The sequence below is a fragment of the Pristiophorus japonicus genome, chromosome 17, assembly GCF_044704955.1.
Source record: "Pristiophorus japonicus isolate sPriJap1 chromosome 17, sPriJap1.hap1, whole genome shotgun sequence".
Lineage (NCBI taxonomy): Eukaryota > Metazoa > Chordata > Chondrichthyes > Pristiophoridae > Pristiophorus > Pristiophorus japonicus.
Genome location: NC_091993.1, coordinates 125770237 through 125793651, shown reverse-complemented (window position 1 = coordinate 125793651; position 23415 = coordinate 125770237). Strand labels below are relative to the sequence as shown.

General features: G+C 49.3%; 1 protein-coding gene across 4 annotated transcripts in view; it reads right to left on the bottom strand.

The window, feature by feature from the left end:
- LOC139228083 (putative helicase MOV-10) overlaps positions 1 to 22518 on the bottom strand; it is a 76519-nt gene extending 54001 nt beyond the window's left edge. For 2 of the 4 annotated variants that reach the window (XM_070859252.1, XM_070859253.1), the window contains exons 1-3: positions 22207 to 22518; positions 11613 to 11712; positions 263 to 411 (exon numbers count right to left, since the gene is read on the bottom strand). In XM_070859252.1, coding sequence (XP_070715353.1) covers positions 263 to 411; positions 11613 to 11712; positions 22207 to 22343 — 386 coding nt within the window. In that variant the 5' untranslated portion in view covers positions 22344 to 22518. Of the gene's footprint in view, positions 1 to 262; positions 412 to 11612; positions 11713 to 20920; positions 21018 to 22206 lie in introns of those variants that run through there. The other 2 variants (XM_070859254.1, XM_070859255.1) reach the window with 2 other exon arrangements.
- Between the last annotated feature and the right edge of the window lie 897 nt (positions 22519 to 23415).

The following is a 23415-nucleotide window of genomic DNA, read 5'->3' as shown; positions in this document are numbered from 1 at the left end:
TCACGATCCAGGGACTCCGACAGGGGAGCAAGCGCTCCACGGGTGTCGGACGTGGACAAGACCGGGCTCAGCCGCGATGCACCCCCCACACAAGGTCGAACAGCCAGCCGACAGTCACTCTGGATGAGATGGTACCAGAGGGGCAGCGTGGAGCTGAATCCCAGCAGCTTCCCGAGGGAGGAAGGAGGAGGAGGAGGGGGGAGACGACCAGGGAAGCGAGCAAGTGAGGAGGTTGCCGCACCTGGAAGTGGCCGCACTTTACCTGCATTGTTTCAGCTGGCGGATGATAGCTTTGGCACGGCCCCTCTTCCCAGGCTCCTGGACAAGGGCCGGAGACGATGCTGTCCCCAGATTGTCTGCGGGTATGGGCCGCGGATTGTAATACTGGTTGACATACACCACTCTTCTCTTCTAGGAAACAAGCAGGAGACTGGATGTTAAAGTCACAGAACGGACAGCGCAGGAGGCCGCCATTCGGCCCGTCGAGCCCGTGCCGGCTCTCTGCAAGAGCACCTCAGCCAGTCCCAATTCCACCCTGCCTTTTCCCCATAGCCCTGCTCATTTTTTTTCCTTCAAGTCAGCCGTGGTTCAGTGGGTAGCACTGCCAGTGCAGTGCTGAGGGAGTGCTGCAGTGTCGGAGGTGTCGTCTTTCAGATGAGACATTAAACAGACATTGTATTAGCATGGATAGAGGATTGACTAACTAACAGAAAACAGATAAATGGGTCATTTTCCGATTGGCAAAGAGTAACTAATGGGGTGACGCAGGGATCGGTGCTGGGGCCTCAACTATTTACAATCTATATTAATGACTTGGATGAAGGGACCGAGTGTAATGGAGCCAAGTTTGCTGATGATACAAAGATGGGTGGGAAAGCAAATTGTGAGGAGGACTCAAAAAATCTGCAAGGGGATACAGACAGGCTCAGTGAGTGGGTAAAAATTTGGCAGATGGCGTATAATGTGGGAAAATGTGAGGTTATCCACTTTGGCAGAAATAATAGAAAAGCAAATTATAACTTAAATGGAGAAAAATTGCAAAGTGCTGCAGTACAGAGGGACCTGGGGGTCCTTGTGCATGAAACACAAAGTTAGTATGCAGGATCAGGAAGGCAAATGGAATATTGGCCTTTATTACAAGGGGGATAGAGTATAAAAGCAGAGAAGTCTTGCTACAACTGTACAGGGTATTGGTGAGGCCACACCTGGAGTACTGCGTGCAGTTTTAGTCTCCGTATTTAATAAAGGATATACTTGCATTGGAGGCAGCTCAGAGAAGGTTCACTAGGTTGATTCCGGAGATGAGGGGGTTAACTTATGAAGATAGGTTGAGCCTATACACATTGGAGTTCAGAAGAATGAGAGGTGATTTTATTGAAACATAAGATAATGAGGGGGCTCGACAAGGTGGGTGCAGAGAGGATATTTCCACTCATAGGGGAAACTAAAACTAGGGTACGTAGTCTCAGAATAAGGGGCCGCCCATTTAAAACTGAGATGAGGAGGAATTTCTTCTCTCAGAGGGTTGCAAATCTGTGGAATTCTCTGCCCCAGAGAGCTGTGGAGGCTGGGTCATTGAATATATTTAAGGCGGAGACAGACAGATCTTTGAGCGATAAGGGAGTGAAGGGTTATGGGGAGCGGGCAGGGAAGTGGAGCCGAGTCCATGATCGGATCAGCCATGATCTTATTGAATGGCGGAGCAGGCTCGAGGGGCCGAATGGCCGACTCCTGCTCCTGCTCCTATTTCTTATGTTCTTGGCAGGAGGAACGTCAGTTACCATGGGGCAAACTTGAGGGGTGATCGGATCCAGGTGTTCAAGGATTCGATCGAGTAGATTCGGCTTAACGTCTCAGCCAAAAGACAGCCCCTCCGACAGTGCAGCACTCCGTCAGCACTGCACTGGAGTCTCAGCCTAGATTTGTGCGCTCAAAGTCTCGAGTGGGACTTGAACCCACAACCTTCTGACTCGGAGACAGGAGTGCTACCCACTGAGCCACAGCTGACACCTCCACCCAAGTGGCCATTCATTGGTGAGCCGAGATGGTGAATATTAACAGGCTATTTTTTTTTAATTAATTCCTGGGATGTGGGCGTCGCTGGCAAGGCCGGCATTTATGGCCCATCCCTAATTGCCCCTTGAGGTGGTGGTGGTGAGCTGCCTTCTTGAACCGCTGCAGTCCGTGTGGTGAAGGTGCTCCCACAGCGCTGACTTTGTCGCAGCGGTTTGATGCGACTGAGTGTCTCGCTGGGCCATTTCAGAGGGCAGTTAAGAGTCAACGACATTTCTGTGGTCTGGAGTCACATATAGGCCCAGACCGGGTAAGGACAGCATATTTCCTTCCCTAAAGGGTATTAGTGAACCAGTTTGGGTTTTTACGACAATCCGATAATTTCATGGTCGCCATTACTGATACCAGCTCTTTATTCTGGATTTATTTAATTAAATTAATTTATATTCCCCAGCTGCCACAGGGGGGCCTCACAACCAAGCCCGATCGTGTCCTCAGCCTGTGCTGACGCACACTTCCCAGCAACAGTCCCTGGACTAGGAACAGGAATCCCAGAGGGATTTCTCCTTCCTTCCTATATTGAGGAGCACTGCAGCAACTGTGAAGTCCTGAAGCCCCAGTTGAAATCTGTTAACTCATCACAGAGCGAGGGATCAACACCCGGGACCTCATCGACCGCACGCTCCATTTACATGTGGCGTTATCATCGGGCACTGAGCCGTGCAGTGACAAGCTCCAAGGCTCCATTACCAGTCTGTGCCGAAGTGGTTGGTCTCAACAAGAGTAGAGGCAGTGTGTGTCACAGTGTGCCTCAGTACCTTTGGCCGAGAGAGGTGAGGGGGGGGGGCAGGGTGAGAGAAGAAGTCAGCTCGGGTTCCTGCCGCCCCCCACCCCCGATTGTCATCCAATGATTCCTGTTGGAAGAGCGTGGATGCTGAGATAGGGAGGAGCGCCAATTCCCGCACTCACTTGGCTCTCAGCCTCGATTTCTAAATTTTCATCCTGGTTTACAAATCCCTCCACGGTCTCACCCCTCCCTATCTCTAATCTCCTTCAGCCCCACAACACAGCTGCGAGGAGGATGCTATGAGGCTGCAGAGTGACTTGGATAGGTTAGGTGAGTGGGCAAATGCATGGCAGATGAAGTATAATGTGGATAAATGTGAGGTTATCCACTTTGGTGGTAAAAACAGAGAGACAGACTATTATCTGAATGGTGACAGATTAGGAAAAGGGGAGGTGCAACGAGACCTGGGTGTCATGGTACATCAGTCATTGAAGGTTGGCATGCAGGTACAGCAGGCGGTTAAGAAAGCAAATGGCATGTTGGCCTTCATAGCGAGGGGATTTGAATACAGGGGCAGGGAGGGTGTTGCTACAGTTGTACAGGGCCTTGGTGAGGCCACACCTGGAGTATTGTGTACAGTTTTGGTCTCCTAACTTGAGGAAGGACGTTCTTGCTATTGGAGGGAGTGCAGCGAAAGTTCATCAGACTGATTCCCGGGATGGCGGGACTGACATATCAAGAAAGACTGGATCAACTGGGCTTGTATTCACTGGAGTTCAGAAGAATGAGAGGGGATTTCATAGAAACGTGTAAAATTCTGACAGGTTTAGACAGGTTAGATGGAGGAAGAATGTTCCCAATGTTGGGGAAGTCCAGAACCAGGGGTCACAGTCTAAGGATAAGGGGTAAGCCATTTAGGACCGAGATGAGGAGAAACGTCTTCACCCAGAGAGTGGTGAATTTGTGGAATTCTCTACCACAGAAAGTTGTTGAGGCCAATTCACTAAATATATTCAAAAAAGAGTTAGATGTAGTCCTTACTACTAGGGGGATCAAAGGGTATGGCGAGAAAGCAGGAATGGGGTACTGAAGTTGCATGTTCAGCCACGAACTCATTGAATGGTGGTGCAGGCTCGAAGGGCCGAATGGCCTACTCCTGCACCTATTTTCTATGTATCTATGCCCCCCCCCCCGCATTTCTGCGCTCCTCAAATTCTGCCCTCTTGAGCATCCCTGACTGTAATCACTCAATCATCGGTGGCCGTGCCTTCTGTTGCCTGGGCCCCAAGCTCTAGAATTCCTTGCCCAAACCTCTCTTTCCTCCTTTAAGACACTCCTTGAAGCATCTTTGACCTAGCTTTGGTCACATGCCCCAATCTTTTTTTATGTGGCTCGGTGTCAAATGTATTTGTTTTGTCTTAAAACACTCCTGTGAAGCACCTTGGGACGTTTTACTATGTTATCTGAATGGTGGCAGATTCGGAAAAGGGGAGGTGCAACGAGACCTGGGTGTCATGTTCATCAGGTACGGCAGGCGGTGAAGGCAGCAAATGGCATGTTGGCCTTCATAGCGAGGGGATTTGAGTATAGGAGCAGGGAGGTCTTACTGCAGTTGTACAGGGCCTTGGTGAGGCCTCACCTGGAGTATTGTGAACAGTTTTGGTCTCCTAATCTGAGGAAGGACATTCTTGCTATTGAGGGAGTGCAGCGAAGGTTCACCAGACCGATTCCAGGGATGGCTGGACTGACATATGAGGAGAGACTGGATCGACTGGGCCTGTATTCACTGGAGTTTAGAAGGATGAGAGGGGATCTCATAGAAACATATAAAATTCTGACGGGACTGGACAGGTTAGATGCAGGAAGAATGTTCCCGATGTTGGGGAAGTCCAGAACCAGGGATCACAGTCTAAGGATAAGGGGTAGGCCATTTAGGACCGAAATGAGGAGAAACTTCTTCACTCAGAATTGTGAACCTGTGGAATTCTCTACCACAGAGAGTTGTTGATGCTAGTTTATTGGATATATTCAAGAGGGAGTTAGATGTGGCCCTTACGGCAAAAGGGATCAAGGGGTATGGAGAGAAAGCAGAAAAGGGGTACTGAGGTGAATGATCAGCCATGATCATATTGAATGGTGGTGCAGGCTCGAAGGGCCGAATGGCCTACTCCTGCACCTAGTTTCTATGTTAAATGCGCTATACAAGTTGTTGTTGTTGTTTCAACAACCTGCCCAAGCTCACGTCTGGGGGACGGCACTGGATGTCCACCATAGAACATCTCGGCACGCTGGAGGAGGAGGACCACCTCCATGGGCAGGGCAGAGAAGACAGGAGAGACTCTAAAACCAGACACGCCCACACGATAATGGAACAGTTGACGCAGAGATACAAGAGCAATTAAATCGGGTGGTTTAAATATTTGGTGTGCAAAGTTCAAGTAGTTTATGAGGACCGGCAGAATCTAAATGTTTGTCCAATTCAATGCCTTTTGAGCAAATAACGTGACAAGACGAAGCACAGGGGAGACTGATGCAGGGTGAGCGATGAGTTACACAAGGATGGAAAATATGAACATCCCATGACTATGCATTTGTTGAGGCGTCACGGGTGGGAAGGGTTAAGCTGCAGAATGCCAATTAAACAGGAAACCTAATTAAACAGGAAACAGCACCGATACAGTCACAGCATTTACTGCCCGGTCTCAATCATCAGTCTGGTGTCCTTGCAAGAAAAGGCTGCTGCCACCTGGTATTTTTAATCACTCTCCGAACCATGAGAACATTCTTGCATGACACCACTCATCACCAGCCCCCTCGAAACTTAAAAGAATGGACCAGAAAGATAAGAGGAAGCTGCTTGCTTTGGCCGAGCTAACACGAAAACAGGAAGACCAAAGGGATGAGTCACTGCAACCACATCAAAAGGACGATTGTCACATGGTCACACACACACTGACACTCAGTGAGAGGGTGGAATGCAAGAGGTTCTGTCTCAGCAGGTTGATCAACCTGGGACGCCTTTCATTCCCCAATCATCTGATGTGATTGTAGACACTATACACAGCAAGACCAGGACAACATCCAGACTTGGGCTAATCAGTGACAAGGAGCATTCATGCCACACAAGTGTCAGGCGATGACCATCTCCAACGCGAGAGTCTACCCACCGCCCCTTGACATTCAACTGCATTACCATCGTAAAATCCACTTGGGGGCTGGGGAGGATCACCATCGACCAGAAACGGAACTAAATCAGCCACATAAATTCCATGGCTCTGGAATTCCCTCCCTAAAACTCTCTGAATCTCTACCTCGAGTCCCTCCTTAAATCTGACCTCTTTGATCAAGCTTTTGATCACTTGTTCTAATATCTCAAGTGGCTGAGTGTCAAATTTTGCTCGATATCATTCCTGTGAAGTGCCTTGCGATGTTTTACTACATTAAAAGGCACTATATAAATGCATGTTGTTTTGTTGAGGAGGGGGCGGGAACGATGAGTTTGAAAATGTATTTTCCATTCTTTACCGCTTGGAGAGATTCTGCAGGATATACAACATTTACACCCAGAGCGACCTGGAACACAAGAATTACGTCCCTGATTCAGAGCAGACGACCTTTTTTTAAAAAAATTCATTGTGGGATGTGGGCGTCGCTGGCAAGGCCGGCGTTTATTGCCCATCCCTAATTGCCCCATGGGAAGATGGTGGTGAGCCGCCTTCTTGAACCGCTGCAGTCCGTGTGGTGAAGGTGCTCCCACAGTGCTGTTAGGGAGGGAGTTCCTGACCCAGCGACGATGAAGGAACGGCCGATATATTTCCAAGTCAGGATGGTGTGTGACTGGGAGGGGAACGTGGAGGTGGTGGTGTTCCCATGCACCTGCTGCCCTTGTCCTTCTAGGTGGTAGAGGTCACGGGTTTGGGAGGTGCTGTAGATGGTACACACTGCAGCCACGGTGCGCCGGTGGTGGAGGGAGTGAATGTTGAAGGTGGTGGATGGGGAGCCGATCGGGTTGCCATGTCCTGGATGGTGTCGAGCTTCTTGAGTGTTGTTGGAGCTGCACTCATCCAGGCAAGTGGAGAGTGTTCCATCACACTCCTGACTTGTGCCTTGTAGATGGTGGAAAGGCTTTGGGGAGTCAGGAGGTGAGACACTCACCACAGAATACCCAGCCTCTGACCCGCTCTTGTTGCCACAGTATTTATGTGGCTGGTCCAGTTAAGTTTCTGGTCAATGGTGACCCCCAGGATGTTGATGGTGGGGGATTCGGCGATGGTAACGCCATTGAATGTCAAGGGGCGGTGGTTAGACGCTCGCTTGTTGGAGATGGTCATTGCCTGGCACTTGTGTGGCGCGAATGTTATTTGCCACTTATCAGCCCAACCCTGAACGTTCTCGGGTATTTAATGAACCAAGACACGATTCTAAAAATAAACCTCCAACGTTGCCCTGAGCAGGGAGCAGCAGAGGTTCCAACAACACACTTGCTTCTCCCACAGGACCCAGCCCACACACAAACACTGCGGATAAACTTTAATTAAACCAGATCTGGGAAGAACAACTCCTGGTGTTACCCAGTTTCTCCCAGGCCCCCTTCAGTTGGGAAGGCTCTGATCCTCAGAGTCACCCAGTGCCCCTCAACACAGGCTCGGAGGGCTGAGGCCTGATCATTTCCTCCCTCCATCAGCACTGCCCCGGCTCACAGTCTCTCGACAGCAAGCACAGTAGTTCAGAGGCCTGCACTACGGCAGTTTTGAGAATTTTGAATCCGTTTTTTTTTTTAAATCTGGTGTCAGTAAAAGTGACCAGAAAGCTGTCGGATTATCGTTAAAACCCAACTGTTACACTAATTAGGGAAGGTAACCTGCCATCCTTACCCAGTCTGGCCCATGTGTGACTCCAAACACACACCTATGCGGTTGACGCCTAACTGCCCTCTGAAGTAAGTCACCAGGGTGCATCAAACTGGTTCAAGACAGTTCACATCTTAGGGCGACTAGGGATGGGTAATAAATGCCCTGCCAGGCATCCAGAGAATGAATTTTAAAAATATATTCTTACTAAATCCACGAGCGCTTGATATTAACATTTCTAGAACCTTATCAAAAATAATCTAACTTGATAAATATTGATAATTAGATCCTTTAACACAGTGACTAACACTATTTTCACATCAAAACACACAGGATATTACACTGAAAAACACATTCTTCACTGACAGAGGGGTTTCAACCCACAACAGTGAATCAGAGGAGAGCGCATTTGGCCCAAGTAATGAAATCTGCTGCCCCGTGTCCTAACTCGCACCCAGTCCCGCTCACTCATCACCCCCACTGTGCTCACTGCCCCGTGTCCTAACTCGCACCGAGTCCCGCTCACCCATCACCCCCTGTCCTAACTCGCACCGAGCCCCACTCACCCATCACCCCCCCCCCGTGCTCACTGCCCCGTGTCCTAACTCGCACCGAGTCCCGCTCACCCATCACCCCCTGTGCTCACTGCCCCATGTCCTAACTCGCACCCAATCCCGCTCACCCATCACCCCCTGTGCTCACTGCCCCGTGTCCTAACTCGCACCGAGTCCCGCTCACCCATCACCCCCTGTGCTCACTGCCCCATGTCCTAACTCGCACCGAGCCCCACTCACCCATCACCCCCCCCCTGTGCTCGCTGCCCCGTGTCCTAACTCGCACCGAGTCCCGCTCACCCATCACCCCCTGTGCTCACTGCCCCATGTCCTAACTCGCACTGAGTCCCGCTCACCCATCACCCCCTGTGCTCACTGCCCCATGTCCTAACTCGCACCGAGTCCCGCTCACCCATCACCCCCTGTGTTCGCTGCCCCATGTCCTAACTCGCACCGAGTCCCACTCGCCCATCACCCCCTGTGCTCGCTGACCTACATTGGCTCCCAGTGCAGCAACGCCTCGATTTTAAAATTCTCATCCTGGTTTTCAAATCCTTCCATGGTCTCGCCCCTCCCTATCTCTGTAATCTCCTCCAGCCCCACAACCCCCCGAGATCTCTGCGCTCCTCTAATTCTGGCCTCTTGAGCACCTTTTGATTTTAATCGCTCCACCACTGACGGCCGAGCCTTCAGCTGCCTGGGTACTAAACTCTGCAATCCCTGCCGAATCCACTCCACTCTCCTTCAAGAGGCTCCTTAAAACCGACCTCTTTGACCAAGCTTTTGCTCACCTGCCCTTAATATCTCCTTATGTGGCCTGGTATCAAATTGTGTTTGATAATCGCTTGTGTGAAGCATCGCGGGACATTTTACTATGTTAAAGGCGCTATATAAATGCAAGTTTTTGTTGCTGAAGAGGGGGAAAGGTTGGGGGGGTGGGAGCAATGTTTGAAAATGTATTTTCCATTCTTTAGCACTAGGAGAAGCTCTGCAGGAACATGCAACATCTCCACCCAGAGCCAGGCCACAAACGGCCTGGAACACAAGAATAGTGCCCTCGGTTCAGAGCCGACATTATCCCAACATTCTCGGGTATTTAATGAACCAAGACACAATTCTAAAAATAAACCTCCAACGTTGCCCTGAGCAGGGAGCAGCAAAGGTTCCAACAACAGACTTGCTTCTCCCACAGGACTCGGCCCACACACAAACACTGCGGATAAACTTTAATTAAACCAGATCTGGGAGGAACAACTCCCGGTGTTACCCAGTTTCCCCCGGGCCCCCTTCAGTTGAGAAGGCTCTCTCAACACAGGCTCGGAGGGCTGAGAACTGATCATTTTCTCCCTCTGTCACCACCGCTCCGCTCACAGTCTCTCGACAGTAGTGCAGAGGCCTGGACTACGGCAGTTTGAGAATTTAGAAGTCATTTGTTTGTTTTTTTTTTAAAATCTGGCATCAGTAAAAAGTGACCATGAAGCTGTCGGATTCTAGAACGGTTCCAGCACAGGAGGCCACCATTCGGCCCGTCGAGCCCGTGCCGGCTCTCTGCAAGAGTACCTCAGCCAGTCCCACTCCCCCCGCCCTTTCCCCGTAACCCTGCAATTTTTTTTCCTTCGGGTACTTATCCAATTCCCCTTTTGAAAGCCACGATTGAGTCTGCCTCCACCACCCTCTCAGGCAGCGCATTCCGGATCCTAACCACTCGCTGCGTAAAAACTTTTTTTTCCTCATGTCGGCTTTGGTTCTTTTGCCAATCGCCTTAAATCTGTGTCCTCTGGTTCTCCACCCTTCCGCCAATGGGAACAGTTTCTCTCGATCTACTCTGTCCAGACCCCTCATGATTTTGAGCACCTCGATCAAATCTCCTCTCAACCCTCTCTGCTCCAAGGAGAACAACCCCAGCTTCTCCAGTCTATCCACGTCACTGAAGTCCCTCATCCCTGGAACCATTCTCGTAAATCTTTGCTGCGCCCTCTCTAAGGCCGTCACATCCTTCCTAAAGTACGGGGCCCAGGTTATCGGAAAAATCAACTGTTTCGCTCGTGTCCTTCAGTGAAGGAAACCTGACGCCCTTACCCGGTCGGGCCTGTACGTGACTCCAGACCCACACCCATGTGGTTCACCCTTTACTGCCCTCTGAAGTAAGCCATTCACAGTTGCATCAAACTGGTTCAAGACAGTCCATATCTTCGGGAAACTTGGGATACGTCCAGGGAGAGCTCCTGGATGGGTCGGAGAGGAATTTTCCCAGATTTTTTCTTGCCTGGGTTTTTAAATCTGGATTTTATTAACAGCCGTTTATTAGCCAGAAAAATAGTAGCAAAAATTTGATTGAAATATTCACAAAATATATGCTCATTTTATACCAAAGGGAGATGATACAATTATGATTAGGGATTATGCAGGTGCCCCTGTATATGCCATACCAAGGATTTCACTGAAGTGACATTCTCATCTCTTTTCGCCATAGCTTCACGTATTTGTCTGTCAAGCTCACTGATAATTCGATCCTCATGAGTGTATACTCCTGTCCTTAGAAAAATAATGGACGTGGGATAAAGGGAAGTGTTCGAAGTCGAGAAAAACGCATGGCCCTGTAATACAAGCACCTGCGAGTATGCTCACGGGCTGATAAAGCTGTTGAGTTGGGAGTGGCTTAGCCAGTCACGTGATGCTCACAAGACTCAATAAAACCCCAGCCAGTTGGGTTCGGGGGATCCACGATGGGGCAGGTGGCTGTGAGCCTGGTGGATGAACCGGTAATGTGTATTGTGATTGTTAAACCTGTGCTAATAAACCAACTAGTTCTTAATAGCAACGTGTTCCTATGAATTCTTAAGCAAAGAACCCTTGAAGCAAATACATTACAGTTTGACATTAAAGACGTGATATAAATATAAGTTGTTATTGTTGACCTGTAAAGCCCGCCAATAATAATAACTTGTATTTATATAGCGCCTTTAATGTAGTAAAACGTCCCAAGGTGCTTCACAGCAGTGTTACAAGACAGAACAGATACATTTGACACCGTGCCACAGAAGAAATTAAGGCAGATGACCAAAAGCTTGGTCAAAGAGGGAAGTTTTAAGGAGCGTCTTAAAGGAGGAGAGAGGTGTAGAGAGGCAGAGAGGTTTAGGGAGGGAGTTCCAGAGCTTGGGGCCCAGGCAACAGAAGGCACGGCCACCAATGGTTGAGCGATTATAATCAGGGATGTTCACGAGGCCAGAATTAGAGGAGCGCAGAGATCTTAGAAAACATCAGGATGCCAACCCTGTGGATTTGATCACAGCAGTGTCCGGGAGATTCATCTTTAATTCCTGGACACTCCAGGGCAATCTCTGGAGGGTTGGCAACCCTGCAGTGGAGAGCTGGACCGGTGAAGAAGTTAAATAATTGGTACTATACCTGAGAGTTAAAGATAATCTCACTGCCGTTATATCGGGCCTTGCTCGATTTAGTTAGAGCATAAATTACATTCGAGAAACCGACACTCAAGACATCTTCTCTGAAAGAAAAAACACAAAATATCAAACGCGGTTACAGAGACAAAGAACACACAAGAATTAAAAGGAGTCGGCCATTCGGTCCCTCGAGCCTGCTCCGCCATTCAATAAGATCATGGCTTATCTTCTACCTCCACTCCACTTTCCCGCCCGATCCCCTTATCCCTCGATTCCCCTAGAGACCAAAATTCTAGCGAACTCAGCCTTGAATATATTCCGAGACTCAGCATCCACAGCCCTCTGGGGTAGAGAATTCCAAAGATTCACAACCCTCCGAGTGAAGATATGAGTGTTAAATGACTGGGCAGGAAAGCCACAGGATTGGCTGGAACGCTGGATTCACACCCCGCCCAATATTGCTCTCCACTGACTTCAAAAACCAGCATTGCATCCGATCTGGTCAGTTTCCCGACGGCTGGGGGTGTGGTTTAGGTTAAAATTGGGGTACAGTTCCACGGGCATTGGGGTCCTCCCAAACACCTAGGGTGCCCATCTCTTGAATGTAATATCGCCAAGTTTGCAGATGACACTAAGCTGGGTGGCAATGTGAGCTGTGAGGAGGATGCTAAGAGGCTGCAGGGTGACTTGGATAGGTTAGGTGAGTGGGCAAATGCATGGCAGATGCAGTATAATGTGGATAAATGTGAGGTTATCCACTTTGCCTTTGTGTTTTTGCCCCCAGAGTATTATCTGAATGGTGACAGTTAAGTAAAAAGGGGAGGTGCAACAAGACCTGGGTGTCATGGTACATCAGTCACTGAAAGGAAGCATGCAGGTACAGCAGGCAGTAAAGGCGGCAAATGGTATGTTGGCCTTCATAGCGAGAGGATTTGAGTGTAGGAGCAGGGAGGTCTTGCTGCAGTTGTAGAGGCCTTGGTGAGACCACATCCTGAGTATGGAGAGAAGGCAGGAATGGGGTACTGAAGTTGCATGATCAGCCACGATCGTATTGAATTGTGGTGCAGGCTCGAAGGGCCGAATGGCCTGCTCCTGCACCTATTTTCTATGTTTCTCTGTTTCTTCATGCACGAGCCGAGGCAGGGAGTAACGGCAGGTTGGTCGTCCTCGAAAGGCAGCCCAGCCCAATCCTGATCCTCAATGTTCGCACACTCTCTCCCGCAGGAGCCAGGGGAAAGGACTCCAGTTATCCAGGTTGCGTTATAACTTGATATTGACCAGAGCTTAGAAAATAAGAATTAGGAGCAGGAGTAGGACATTCGGCCCCTCGAGCCTGCTCCATCATTCAATACAATCATGGCTGATCTTCTACCTCAACACCACTTTCCTGCAATATCCCCCATATCCCTTGATTCTCTTAATATTCAAAAATCTATCGACCTCCGTGTTGAATATACTCAAAGACTGTGCCTCCACAGCCCTCTGGGGTAGAGAATTCCAAAGATTCACCACCCTCTGAGTGAAGGAGTTTCTCCTCATCTCCGTCTTAAATGGCCGACCCCTTATCCTGAGACTGTGACCCCTGGTTCTAGACTCCCCAGCCCGGGGAAACATCCTCCCTGCATCTACCCTGTCAAGGGCCTGTAAGAATTTTGTATCTTTCAATGAGATCCCCTCTCATTCTTCTAAACTAGAGAGAATATAGGACTAGTCTACTCAGTCTTTCCTCATTGGACAATCCCCCTATCCCAGGAGTCAGTCTGGTGAACCTTCGCTGCACTCTCTCTCTCTTGGGTAAGGAGACCAAAACTGCACACAATACTCCAGGTGTGGTTCAGCTTGACCCTGGGACCCTCAGAGCAGTTTGGCACAATGCCACAACAGGTTGGGCATCTACCCATTAGGTGCCAAACATACAGGTGCTGACATTTGCGCTAAGTTGGGCCTTTTGTGTGCATTGTGTATCAAACACTGCAACGGCTGTGCATGAGCAAGCAACACAGACTCGGACCGTTGATTCCTGGTTTATAAGAAGATCTTGCATTTCTATAGCACCTTTCACAACCTCACGACACCCCAAAGCGCTTTATAGCCAATTAAGTCCTTTTAGTCACTGTTTTAATGTAGGATACGCAGCAGCCAATTTGCGCCCAGCAAGCCCCACACAAACAGTAATGTGATAATTACCGGATAATTTGTTTTTAAGTGATGTTGATTGGGGGATAAATATTGGCCCAGGACACCCCATCTCTTCATCGAAATAGTGCCATGGGATCTTTTACGTCGACCCGATAGGGCAAACGGGGCTTCAGTTTAACGTCTCAGCCAATATTCATAGAGTTTACTCATCATAGATTACCCCGATCCTTTACAAAGATAGAGAGCACCTTAGGGTGTCAATGCGATAATGTATCTCCGGGGACGAGGAATCACCAGGAAGCAGAGGGATTGAGGTTCGATCCTGATATCCCACTGGGCTCTGGACCCCAAATGCTTTGCTGCAGGGAATCACCAAGCAGAGGACAGTGCTTTCGCCAGGCAGAGATACGCCAGGGAGATTGAGGTCAACCACTGGCAGTGCCTGGGGAGCTGGTCACTTGCCATCTCGGACATCTTATACAGCGCTTTTAACATAGTAAAATGTCCCCAGGCACTTCACAGGAGCGATTATCAAAATGTGACACCGAGTCACATAAGGAGATATGCAGGTACAGCAAGTGATCAGGAAGGCCAATGGAATCTTGGCCTTTATTACAAACGGGATGGAGCATAAAAGCAGGGATACCTTGCTTTAGTTATACAGGGTATTGGTGAGACCACACCTGGAATACTGCGTGCAGTTTTGGTTTCCATATTTACGAAAGGATATACTTGCTTTGGAGGCAGTTCAGAGAAGGTTCACTAGGTTGATTCCGGGGATGAGGGGGTTGACTTATGAGAAAAGGTTGAGTAGGTTGGGCCTCTACTCATTGGAATTCAGAAGAATGAGAGGTGATCTTATATAAGATTATGAGGGGGCTTGGCAGGGAGCATGTAGAGAGGATGTTTCCACTGATGGGGGAAGACTAGAACTAGAGGGCATAATCTTAGAATAAGGGACCGCCCATTTAAAACTTATATCGGAGAAATTTCTTCTCAGAGGATTGTGGATCTGTGGAATTCGCTGCCCCAGAGAGCTGTGAAAGCTGGGACATTGAATAAATTTAAGACACAAATAGACAGTTTCTTAAACGATAAGGGAATATGGGGTTATGGAGAGCGGGAGGGAAGTGGACCTGAGTCCATGATTGGATCAGCCATGATCATAGAGGTTATGTATGTAACAATACTTGCCACCAGAGGGCGCGACTGTTGGAGTCCTAATGGTCACCTGCACACGTGCAGGCCCAGTATAAAAAGGTTGGCTGCCATGTTGTTTAGGCACTCTGGAGCGGTAATAAAGACTAAGGTCACACTAAGTTTAACTCACAGTACTCAGCCTCGTGGAGTTCTTCTATACACAACAATTGCCGATGAATAACAGAATACGAACCTTCACGCAACCATGGCTGCTGTTGGAATATTAGAGAGACTCAAAGAGGGTGATGATTGGGAAGCCTTTGTCGAGCGTCTCGACCAGTACTTCGTGGCCAATGAGCTGGAAGGAGACACTAACGCGGCCAAGCACAGGGCGGTTCTCCTCACCGTCTGTGGGCCTAAAATATATGGCCATCATCAAGAATCTGCTCACACCGACAAAACAAACAGAGAAGGAAAATACAGAGTTGTGCACTCTGGTTCGGGACCACCTCAAGCCGAAGGAGAGTATCCTCATGGCCAGGTATCGTTTTTACACGCACCATCGCTCCAGGGGCCAGGATGTGGCGGATTATGTCACCGACCTAAAACGCCTCGCGGTACCTTGCGATTTTGGAGCTGCGTTGGGGCAAATGCTGCGGGACTTTTTCGAACTGGGCATCAGCCACGAGGTCATTCTTCAAAAGCTGCTGGCTGCCAAAACCCTAGACCTGAGCAGGGCCATCGCGATTGCCTGGGCATGCATGGCCATGGACAATAACACCAAACAGATATCTTCTCAACATCGAAGCTCACCGGCAGGTACTGTGCATAAAATGATGTCGCTAGCGGGCCGAACTGCATATGGCAGGGCCTATACGTCTGCGGCTGCAAGATCCGTGATGTGAATCCATTAGCACCGTGCTGCGGGGGTAATCATCGGGCCCATCAATGTCGATTCAAGCACTACGTGTACAAAGGCTGTGCAACGATGGGGCTCCTCCAGCGACTGTGTAAACGTGCTGCGATACCACGTGGCAGAGGATGATCGATCCGGTGTGGATCACGCAGCACAGGCAACTCAACCCGAGGAAGGATTGTATGGGGTACATTCACCACCAAGAGCCCTCCTACAATGCTGAAATGTCAAATTAAATGGAGTTCCAGTATCCATGGAGTTGGACACGGGTGTGAGTCAGTCAATAATGAGCCAGAAGGCTTTCGAGAAACTGTGGGACAATGAAGCACAAAGGCCCAAACTGAGCCCGATTAATGCAAAGCTGCGAACCTACACCAAAGAGCTCATACCAGTATTTGGAAGTGCGGCAGTGAAGGTATCGTATGATGGAGCTGTGCATGACCTATCATTGTGGATTGTTCCTGGCAATGGCCCAATGCTGTTCGGCAGAAGCTGGCTAGAAAAGATTAGATGGAATTGGAACGACATCAAAGCACTATCTTCAGTGGATGACGCTTCGTGTGCTCAAGTGCTGAGCAAATTTCCCTCGCTATTCGAACCAGGCATCGGCAACTTCACAGGCACCAAGATACAGATCCAACTAGGCCCCGATGCACGGTCCGTCCATCACACGGCTCGGGCAGTTCCGTACATGATGAGGGAGAAAGTCGAGATCAAACTGGACAGACTCCAACGCGAAGGAATCATATCGCCAGTCGAGTTCAACGAGTGGGCCAGTCCAATTGTTCCGGTGTTGAAAAGCGATGGCACGGTCAGAATCTGCGGAGACTATAAGATAACGATTAACCGAGTCTCACTACAGGACCAGTACCCGCTACCCAAGTCAGATGACCCGTTCGCAACATTAGTGGGGGGGGGGGGGATTTGTTCAAAAGGTGGACCGAATCTCCACCTACATGACACAGGAGCTGGCTGAAACTTCGAAAAGACTGGCGTGCATCAACACACACAAAGGGCTGTTTATATACCACAGGTGCCCTTTCGGGATTAGCTCGGCTGCAGCCATTTTCCAGAGAAACGTGGAGAGTTTGCTGAAATCTGTTCTGCGCTCCGTGGTGTTTCAAGACGACATCCTGATCACTGGTCGTGACACCATCGAACATCTACACAACCTGGAAGAAGTTCTAAGTCGCCTAGACACTGTGGGACTCAGGCTGAAATGCTCCAAGTGTGTTTTCCTGGCGCTGGAAGTCGAATTTTTGGGGAGAAAGATTGCAGCAGACGGCATCAGGCCCAAGGACTCAAAGACAGAGGCCATGAAGAATGCACCCATTCCACAGAATGAGATGGAGCTGCATTCGTTCCTGGGACTCCTCAACTATTTCGGTAACTTTCTACCTGGGTTGAGCATGTTGTTAGAGCCTTTGCACATGTTGCCACGTAAGGATGACGACTGGGTTTGGGGCAAATCTCAAGACACAGCCTTCGAGAAGGCCAGGAACCTGCTATGTTCAAATAAATGACTTGTACACTATGACCCATGTAAACATTTAGTGCTAGCTTGTGACGCCTCACTGTACGGGGTCAGCTGTGTGTTACAGCAAGCCAATATATCGGGCAACCTCCAACCGCATGCGCGTCTAGAAGTCCGTCTTAGGCTGAGAAAGCCTATAGTATGGTCGAGAGAGAGGCGTTAGCATATGTATATGGGGTTAAGAAAATGTACCAATACCTATTTGGACTTTGGTTTGAGCTTGAAACTGAACACAAGCCACTCATTTTGCTGTTTTCAGAGAGCAAAGGTATAAATACCAATGCTTCGCCCCGCATCAAAAGATGGGCACTAACATTATCCGCTTATGACTGTGATCCACCGCAGACCAGGCACTGAAAACTGTGCTGATGCTCTCAGCTGGCTACCATTACCCACCACTGGGGTTGAAATGGCGCAGCCTGCAGACTTGCTACTGGTCATAGATGCTTTGGAGAGCGAGGGGTCACCCGTCACAGCTCGCCAGATCAGGACCTGGACCAGCCAGGATCCTGTGCTATCATTAGTAAAGAGTTGCATCCTAAATGGGAACTGGTTGGCCGTTGCCAGGGAAATGCAAGATGAAATTAAGCCATTTCACCGACGCAAAGATGAAATGTCCATCCAGTCGGATTGTCTCTTATCACGTGGTTTTGCCAAAAAAAGGCAGGGAAACGTTTATACGCGACCTACACAGTACTCGCCCAGGCATTGTCATGAGGAAGGCAATTGCCCAGGTCGCATGTTTGGTGGCCCGGCATTGACTCAGACTTGGGAGTCATGCGTGCATCAGTGCAACACTTGCTCGCAACTGAGCAATGCACCAAGGGAGGCTCCACTGAGTCTGTGGTCATGGCCCCCCAAACCGTGATCCAGGATCCACATAGATTTTGCCGGCCCCTATCCAGGAAAGATGTTTTTAGTAGTTGTGGACGCTTACTCCAAATGGATTGAACGCGTAATCCTGTCATTCCAGCACATCCCAGCCACCATTGAAAGTCCCCGGGCCATGTTCGCCACCCACTGCTTGCCCGACGTCCTTGTCAGCGATAATGGACCGTGTTTGACCAGCTCGGAATTCAACGAGTTTATGACCCGCAATGGCATCAAGCATGTTAGGTCTGCCCCGTTTAAGCCAGTGTCTAATGGTCAAGCGGAGTGGGCAGTCCAAACAATCAAGCAGAGCATGAAACGTGTGACGGACGGCTCCCTGCAGACCCGCTTGTCTCGCATTCTGCTCAGTTACTGGACGTGACCCTGCTTGCTCACCGGGGTTCCCCCGGCAGAATTGCTAATGAAGAGAGCCCTCAAAACCAGGCTCACCCTAGTCCACCTGGATCTTAATGATCACATGAAAACCCGGCGACACCAACAGAACATGTACCACGATCGCGCGGCTGTTTCACGTGACATTGACGTTAGCAACCCTGTGTTTGTCCTGAATTACGGTCATGGTCCCAAGTGGGTTGCTGGCCCTGTTTTGGCCAAGGAAGGGAATAGGGTGTTTATAATCAAACTGTTACATGGCCAAACGTGCAGGAAGCATTTAGATCAGACCAACTTGCGATTTACTGACAACCAGGAACGACTTGACGAGGACATCACCATCGACGATCCACCAACACACACCCCAACCAGCAATCGACCTCGCTGTCAATCGCGAGGATGAACCCACTGTTCCTGACAGTCCGGTCAGACCAGCCGCGGTGCAGTGCAGCAATGGTCCGACCAACTCACACACGCCAGGGTTTGAACTTAGACGATCAACCAGGGAGCAAAGGGCTCTGGATTGCCTCAACATGTACCGAAGACTTTGGGGGGGGGGTGATGTTATGTATGTAACTATAATACTTGCCACCAGAGGGCGCAACTGTTGGAGTCCTAATGGTCACTTGCACACACGTGCAGGGTCAGTATAAAAGGTTGACTGCCATGTTGTTTAGGCACTCTGGAGTTGTAATAAAGAAGATGAAGATCACACCAAGTTTAGCTCACAGTATTCAGCCTCGTGGAGTTCTTCTATACACAACAGTATTAAATGGTGGAGCAGGCTCGAGGGGCCGTATGGCCTACTCCTGCTCCTATTTCTTATGTTCTTATATTAGGACAGGTGACCAAATGCTTGGTCAAAGATAGGTTTGAAGGAGTGTCTTAAAGGAGGAGAGAGGGGTTTATGGAGGGAATTCCAGCGCTTCGGACCCTGGCAGCTGAAGTCATAGTCGCCAATGGTGGAGCGATTAAAATCAGGGATGTGCAAGAGGCCAGAATTCGAGGAGCGCGGAGAGCTTGGAGGGTTGTGGGGCTGGAGGAGTTTACAGAGACAGGGAGGGAGTGAGGTCATGGAGGCAGGCCGATCACTGGGTCCAACAAGCAAGTGCCTTTGGTTTCAGGTCAGCCAGAGGTCAGACGTGGGCAGGAAACCCATCACCGCGCACAAGAGTCTCTCAAACCTAACCGAGAAATCCACAGAAGCTTCTCTGGCCTCGATGCAGAGTGGTTACTCCTCTCCCTGTCGGGGTACAGTCCGGCCACCCCAGTGCGTGTGGGGGTACTGCTGGAGTTTAACTAGTTAAATCCAGGCACTTTACCACTCACCCAGCCATGACCACCCTCTCCATAGGGACTCTGGCTTCAGGGATAGCTCTGGTGCAGAGCACTTTGTACAAACAATGACAGCATCAGCTGCAGCTCAGTGGGTAGCACACTTGCCTCTTCACTATTTGGAAGAGCAGGGGAGTTCTCCCCGGTGTCCTGGGCCAATATTTATCCCTCAACCAACATCACCAAAGCAAATGATCGGGTTGTTGTCACATTGCTGTTTGTGGGAGCTTGCTGTGCGCAAATTGGCTGCTGCGTTTCCCACATTACAACAGTGACTACACTCAAAAAAAATATATTTTATTTTATTTAACAGAGTCAGTGACTGAAGCAGTGACGGTGTCAATATTTAATCGGTCGGACAGGTGGTTGAAGTCATGGGAGTTAAAGGGATCTGGGAGGTGGACGGGTTTGTGGAACTTGAACTGCTGCTTACGTGGATGAGAAACAGCAACACAGACAGGTTGGGCCTGTTTTCATGATGTAATATCGATGTGATTCTGTGCTCGTTTATCCCCCTTTTGGTAGGGGAGAGACACTCAATAGACAACCCGACTCCTTGCTGATGCCTCCATGCAGCTCAGCAGAACCCAAGTGAGCATATAGCCACAATGCAACTGACCACGTAATAGAAACACACACTCACCACCACCACCACCGAACGGTGATTCACCAAACTGACTGTTCAGAAACTAAAGTGTGCCACGTTAAAGCAGATAAAAAAAAGGGTGGGGGCATCGTATTTACTGGAAGAGGAACCCCAATAAATTTCCACAACCCCTACATAGAGACTACAGCCCAGAAACAGGCCACTTGACCCAACTGGTCCGTGCCGGTATTTATGATCCATACAACCCCCTCCCACCCTTCATCTAAACCTCAACATATCCTCCTATTCCCCCCTCTGTCAGGTTTATCAAACTTCCTCTTAAATACATCTATCATTGAATGCAAGTGTCAACCGTGGCTCAGTGGGCAGCACACTCACCTCCGAATCGGAAAGTTGTGGGTTCCAGTCCCACTCCAGAGACTGGAGTACGAAAAAATAATCTAGGCCGACACTCCCTGTGGCCAGTGCTGAGGGCGTGCTGCACTGTCGGAGGTGTCGTCTTTCGATAAGGTGTTAAACCGAGGCCCCGTCTGCTCTCTCAAGTGGAGTTAAAAGATCCCACGGCACTATTTCGAAACAGAGCAGGGGAGCTGTCCCCGGTATCCTGTGGCCAATATTTATCCCTCAATCAACATAACACAAAAAAACAGATCAGCCGGTCATGATCACATTGCTGTGTGTGGGAGCTTGCTGTGCACAAATTGCCTGCCGCGTTGCCCACATTACAACAGTGACTACACTCCAAAAAATACTGCATTGGCTGTAAAGCACTGTGGGATGTCCCTCTGTTTCTGAATTCAGGGTTTGGCGGAGGGAAGCTGGTTTGGACTGACAAGATTACGTATCATAAGAATTAGGAGTAGGCCTTTCGGCCCCTCGAGCCTGCTCCGCCATTCAATGAGATCATGGCTGATCTTCGACCTCAACTGCACTTTCCCCATATCCTTTGATACCCTTAATATTACAGAGGGTGGCGAGCGTGTGTGACTGGACAGCCCGGCAGAGGTGGGGGCATGGGGCAGGCAACGTGGGCACACTTGTGGGAGAACTGCATTATTAAGGGAGGGGAGCATTAATCATTTTACAGAAATGCAGTGCGTTTCCACACGCCGCCGTGCTTGAGCAAGGTGGCCATTTTCATTGCTATATTTAGGACTCCATTTACAATCCAATTTCCATCTATACATCTGCCTAGGAGGAGTGGAGTGCTGCAGCCTACCCACACACAATCCTCAGAGTGGCCAATGGAGGATTTATTTCCCCACCTTTGTTTTGAAGCCAAATGAACTTAATTTCTTGAGGCTCTTTGTACACTCTCTCTGTTCAGCAAAGGGCCAGCTGCTGGCTTTGGCTGAATGCTGGTCACTTCAGGCAGAGACCAGGCGAGTTACATGGGCATTGACTTCACAAGGTTGAGGGCTCGACCCTGCTGCCCTCCAGCCCCAGAACAAGACCACCATCACCTCCCACTCACACCTGAAGCACCAGCCACTCCGGGAGTGAGAGACTACTTGTAACATTTTCAGAAACCCGATTTACTAAACGCAAAGCACTTTGTAGCTTTTTTTTTTGGAGGGGGGGAACCGCAGCCAATGTAAAAGCAAGCAGTATGTACACCGCACTAGGCAACAGTCATTATTGGTACAGAATAAATGAAATATTACCTGCCCTTGAATTGGGAATTGTAAATGGATCTGAGACTCTCCCTGTCGGTCACTTGTTGCTGTTCAGTTTCTCGCAGGAAATTTATAAACTGCAGTCCCACTTCACGTTTCGCTTGAAAACTAAGTTTTCTGGGCATTTCGAACAGTTTTTAAAATAAAAAATGCACCAAATAAGATAGATAGCACTGTTCAATCCCCCCCCCCCGCAAATCCAAAATGAAAGCAGGAGGCGGGGTTCAGAGTGCTATCGAGAATTGCAGAGTTTTGGAGACGGAGGCAAACAATGAATCAACCCGTCAGAGCTTCTCGAAACTTAATTACTTGTTTAAAAAAAATATGCACCAGAAACGAAAGTGAAACTTCACTCCCCGAGCCGCAATTTTACTCGGGAAATTGCCCAAAGATAAATCGTCCCAAAATGTTATCGCCAAGGGTGGGACACGGGGCGAATTTAGCAGGAAACTCGCAAAATTTGCGATGTGAAATCTAAATTTTCCGGGTTTTTCTGAAGCGAGAGACAGAGGCTTCTCTTTCTGGGAAGTGTCCCAATCCCGTGTGGGAGGATGCGTTTCTGCGGGAAGCTTTTTTGCCCATTTTTTTTTTATTAAACTGTGAACTTTTTCCAGGCACCAAAGCCAACAGATCATCTCGTCCCTGTTGTGAATGACACGGTTCAAATATTCCCCCAGCCACCCTGTGCACAAAATGCATTTTAACACAACACAGCCACCTTGCAAATATCACCTTGCAATTGCCCCAACTGAAACTGCACAGGCGGTCCCCACACTGCAAGCAACAAGATCAGAAACACACCAAGAGATTCAGCCAATCCGCCATCAGAGATTGGATAACAGCAGACAGCTCAGCCCAGGGCTGGTAACAGAAGAACTGAAACTGGAACAGATTGCATTCATTACAGACCCGGAGAGCCAAGATTGCATCAATTGCATTCATTAAAACTCTTAAATTATACAATTAACCTAAGTGCCCCCTTGTTAAATGGGCACAACAGCTCGAGACTGTAAACTAACCCAAAATGTTTGAGAAAACCTTACAAATCACATCAAAATTTGGTTTCCAGGGGGATGATGACGCACTCCAGTCCCTCCGGCCCCCACCGCGTGCTCCATCTCCAGGGACACCCTGGCGCAAACACTTGCGCTCATTGCACTCATGGGGAATCAGGAATGCAACAATTGCACTTATTAC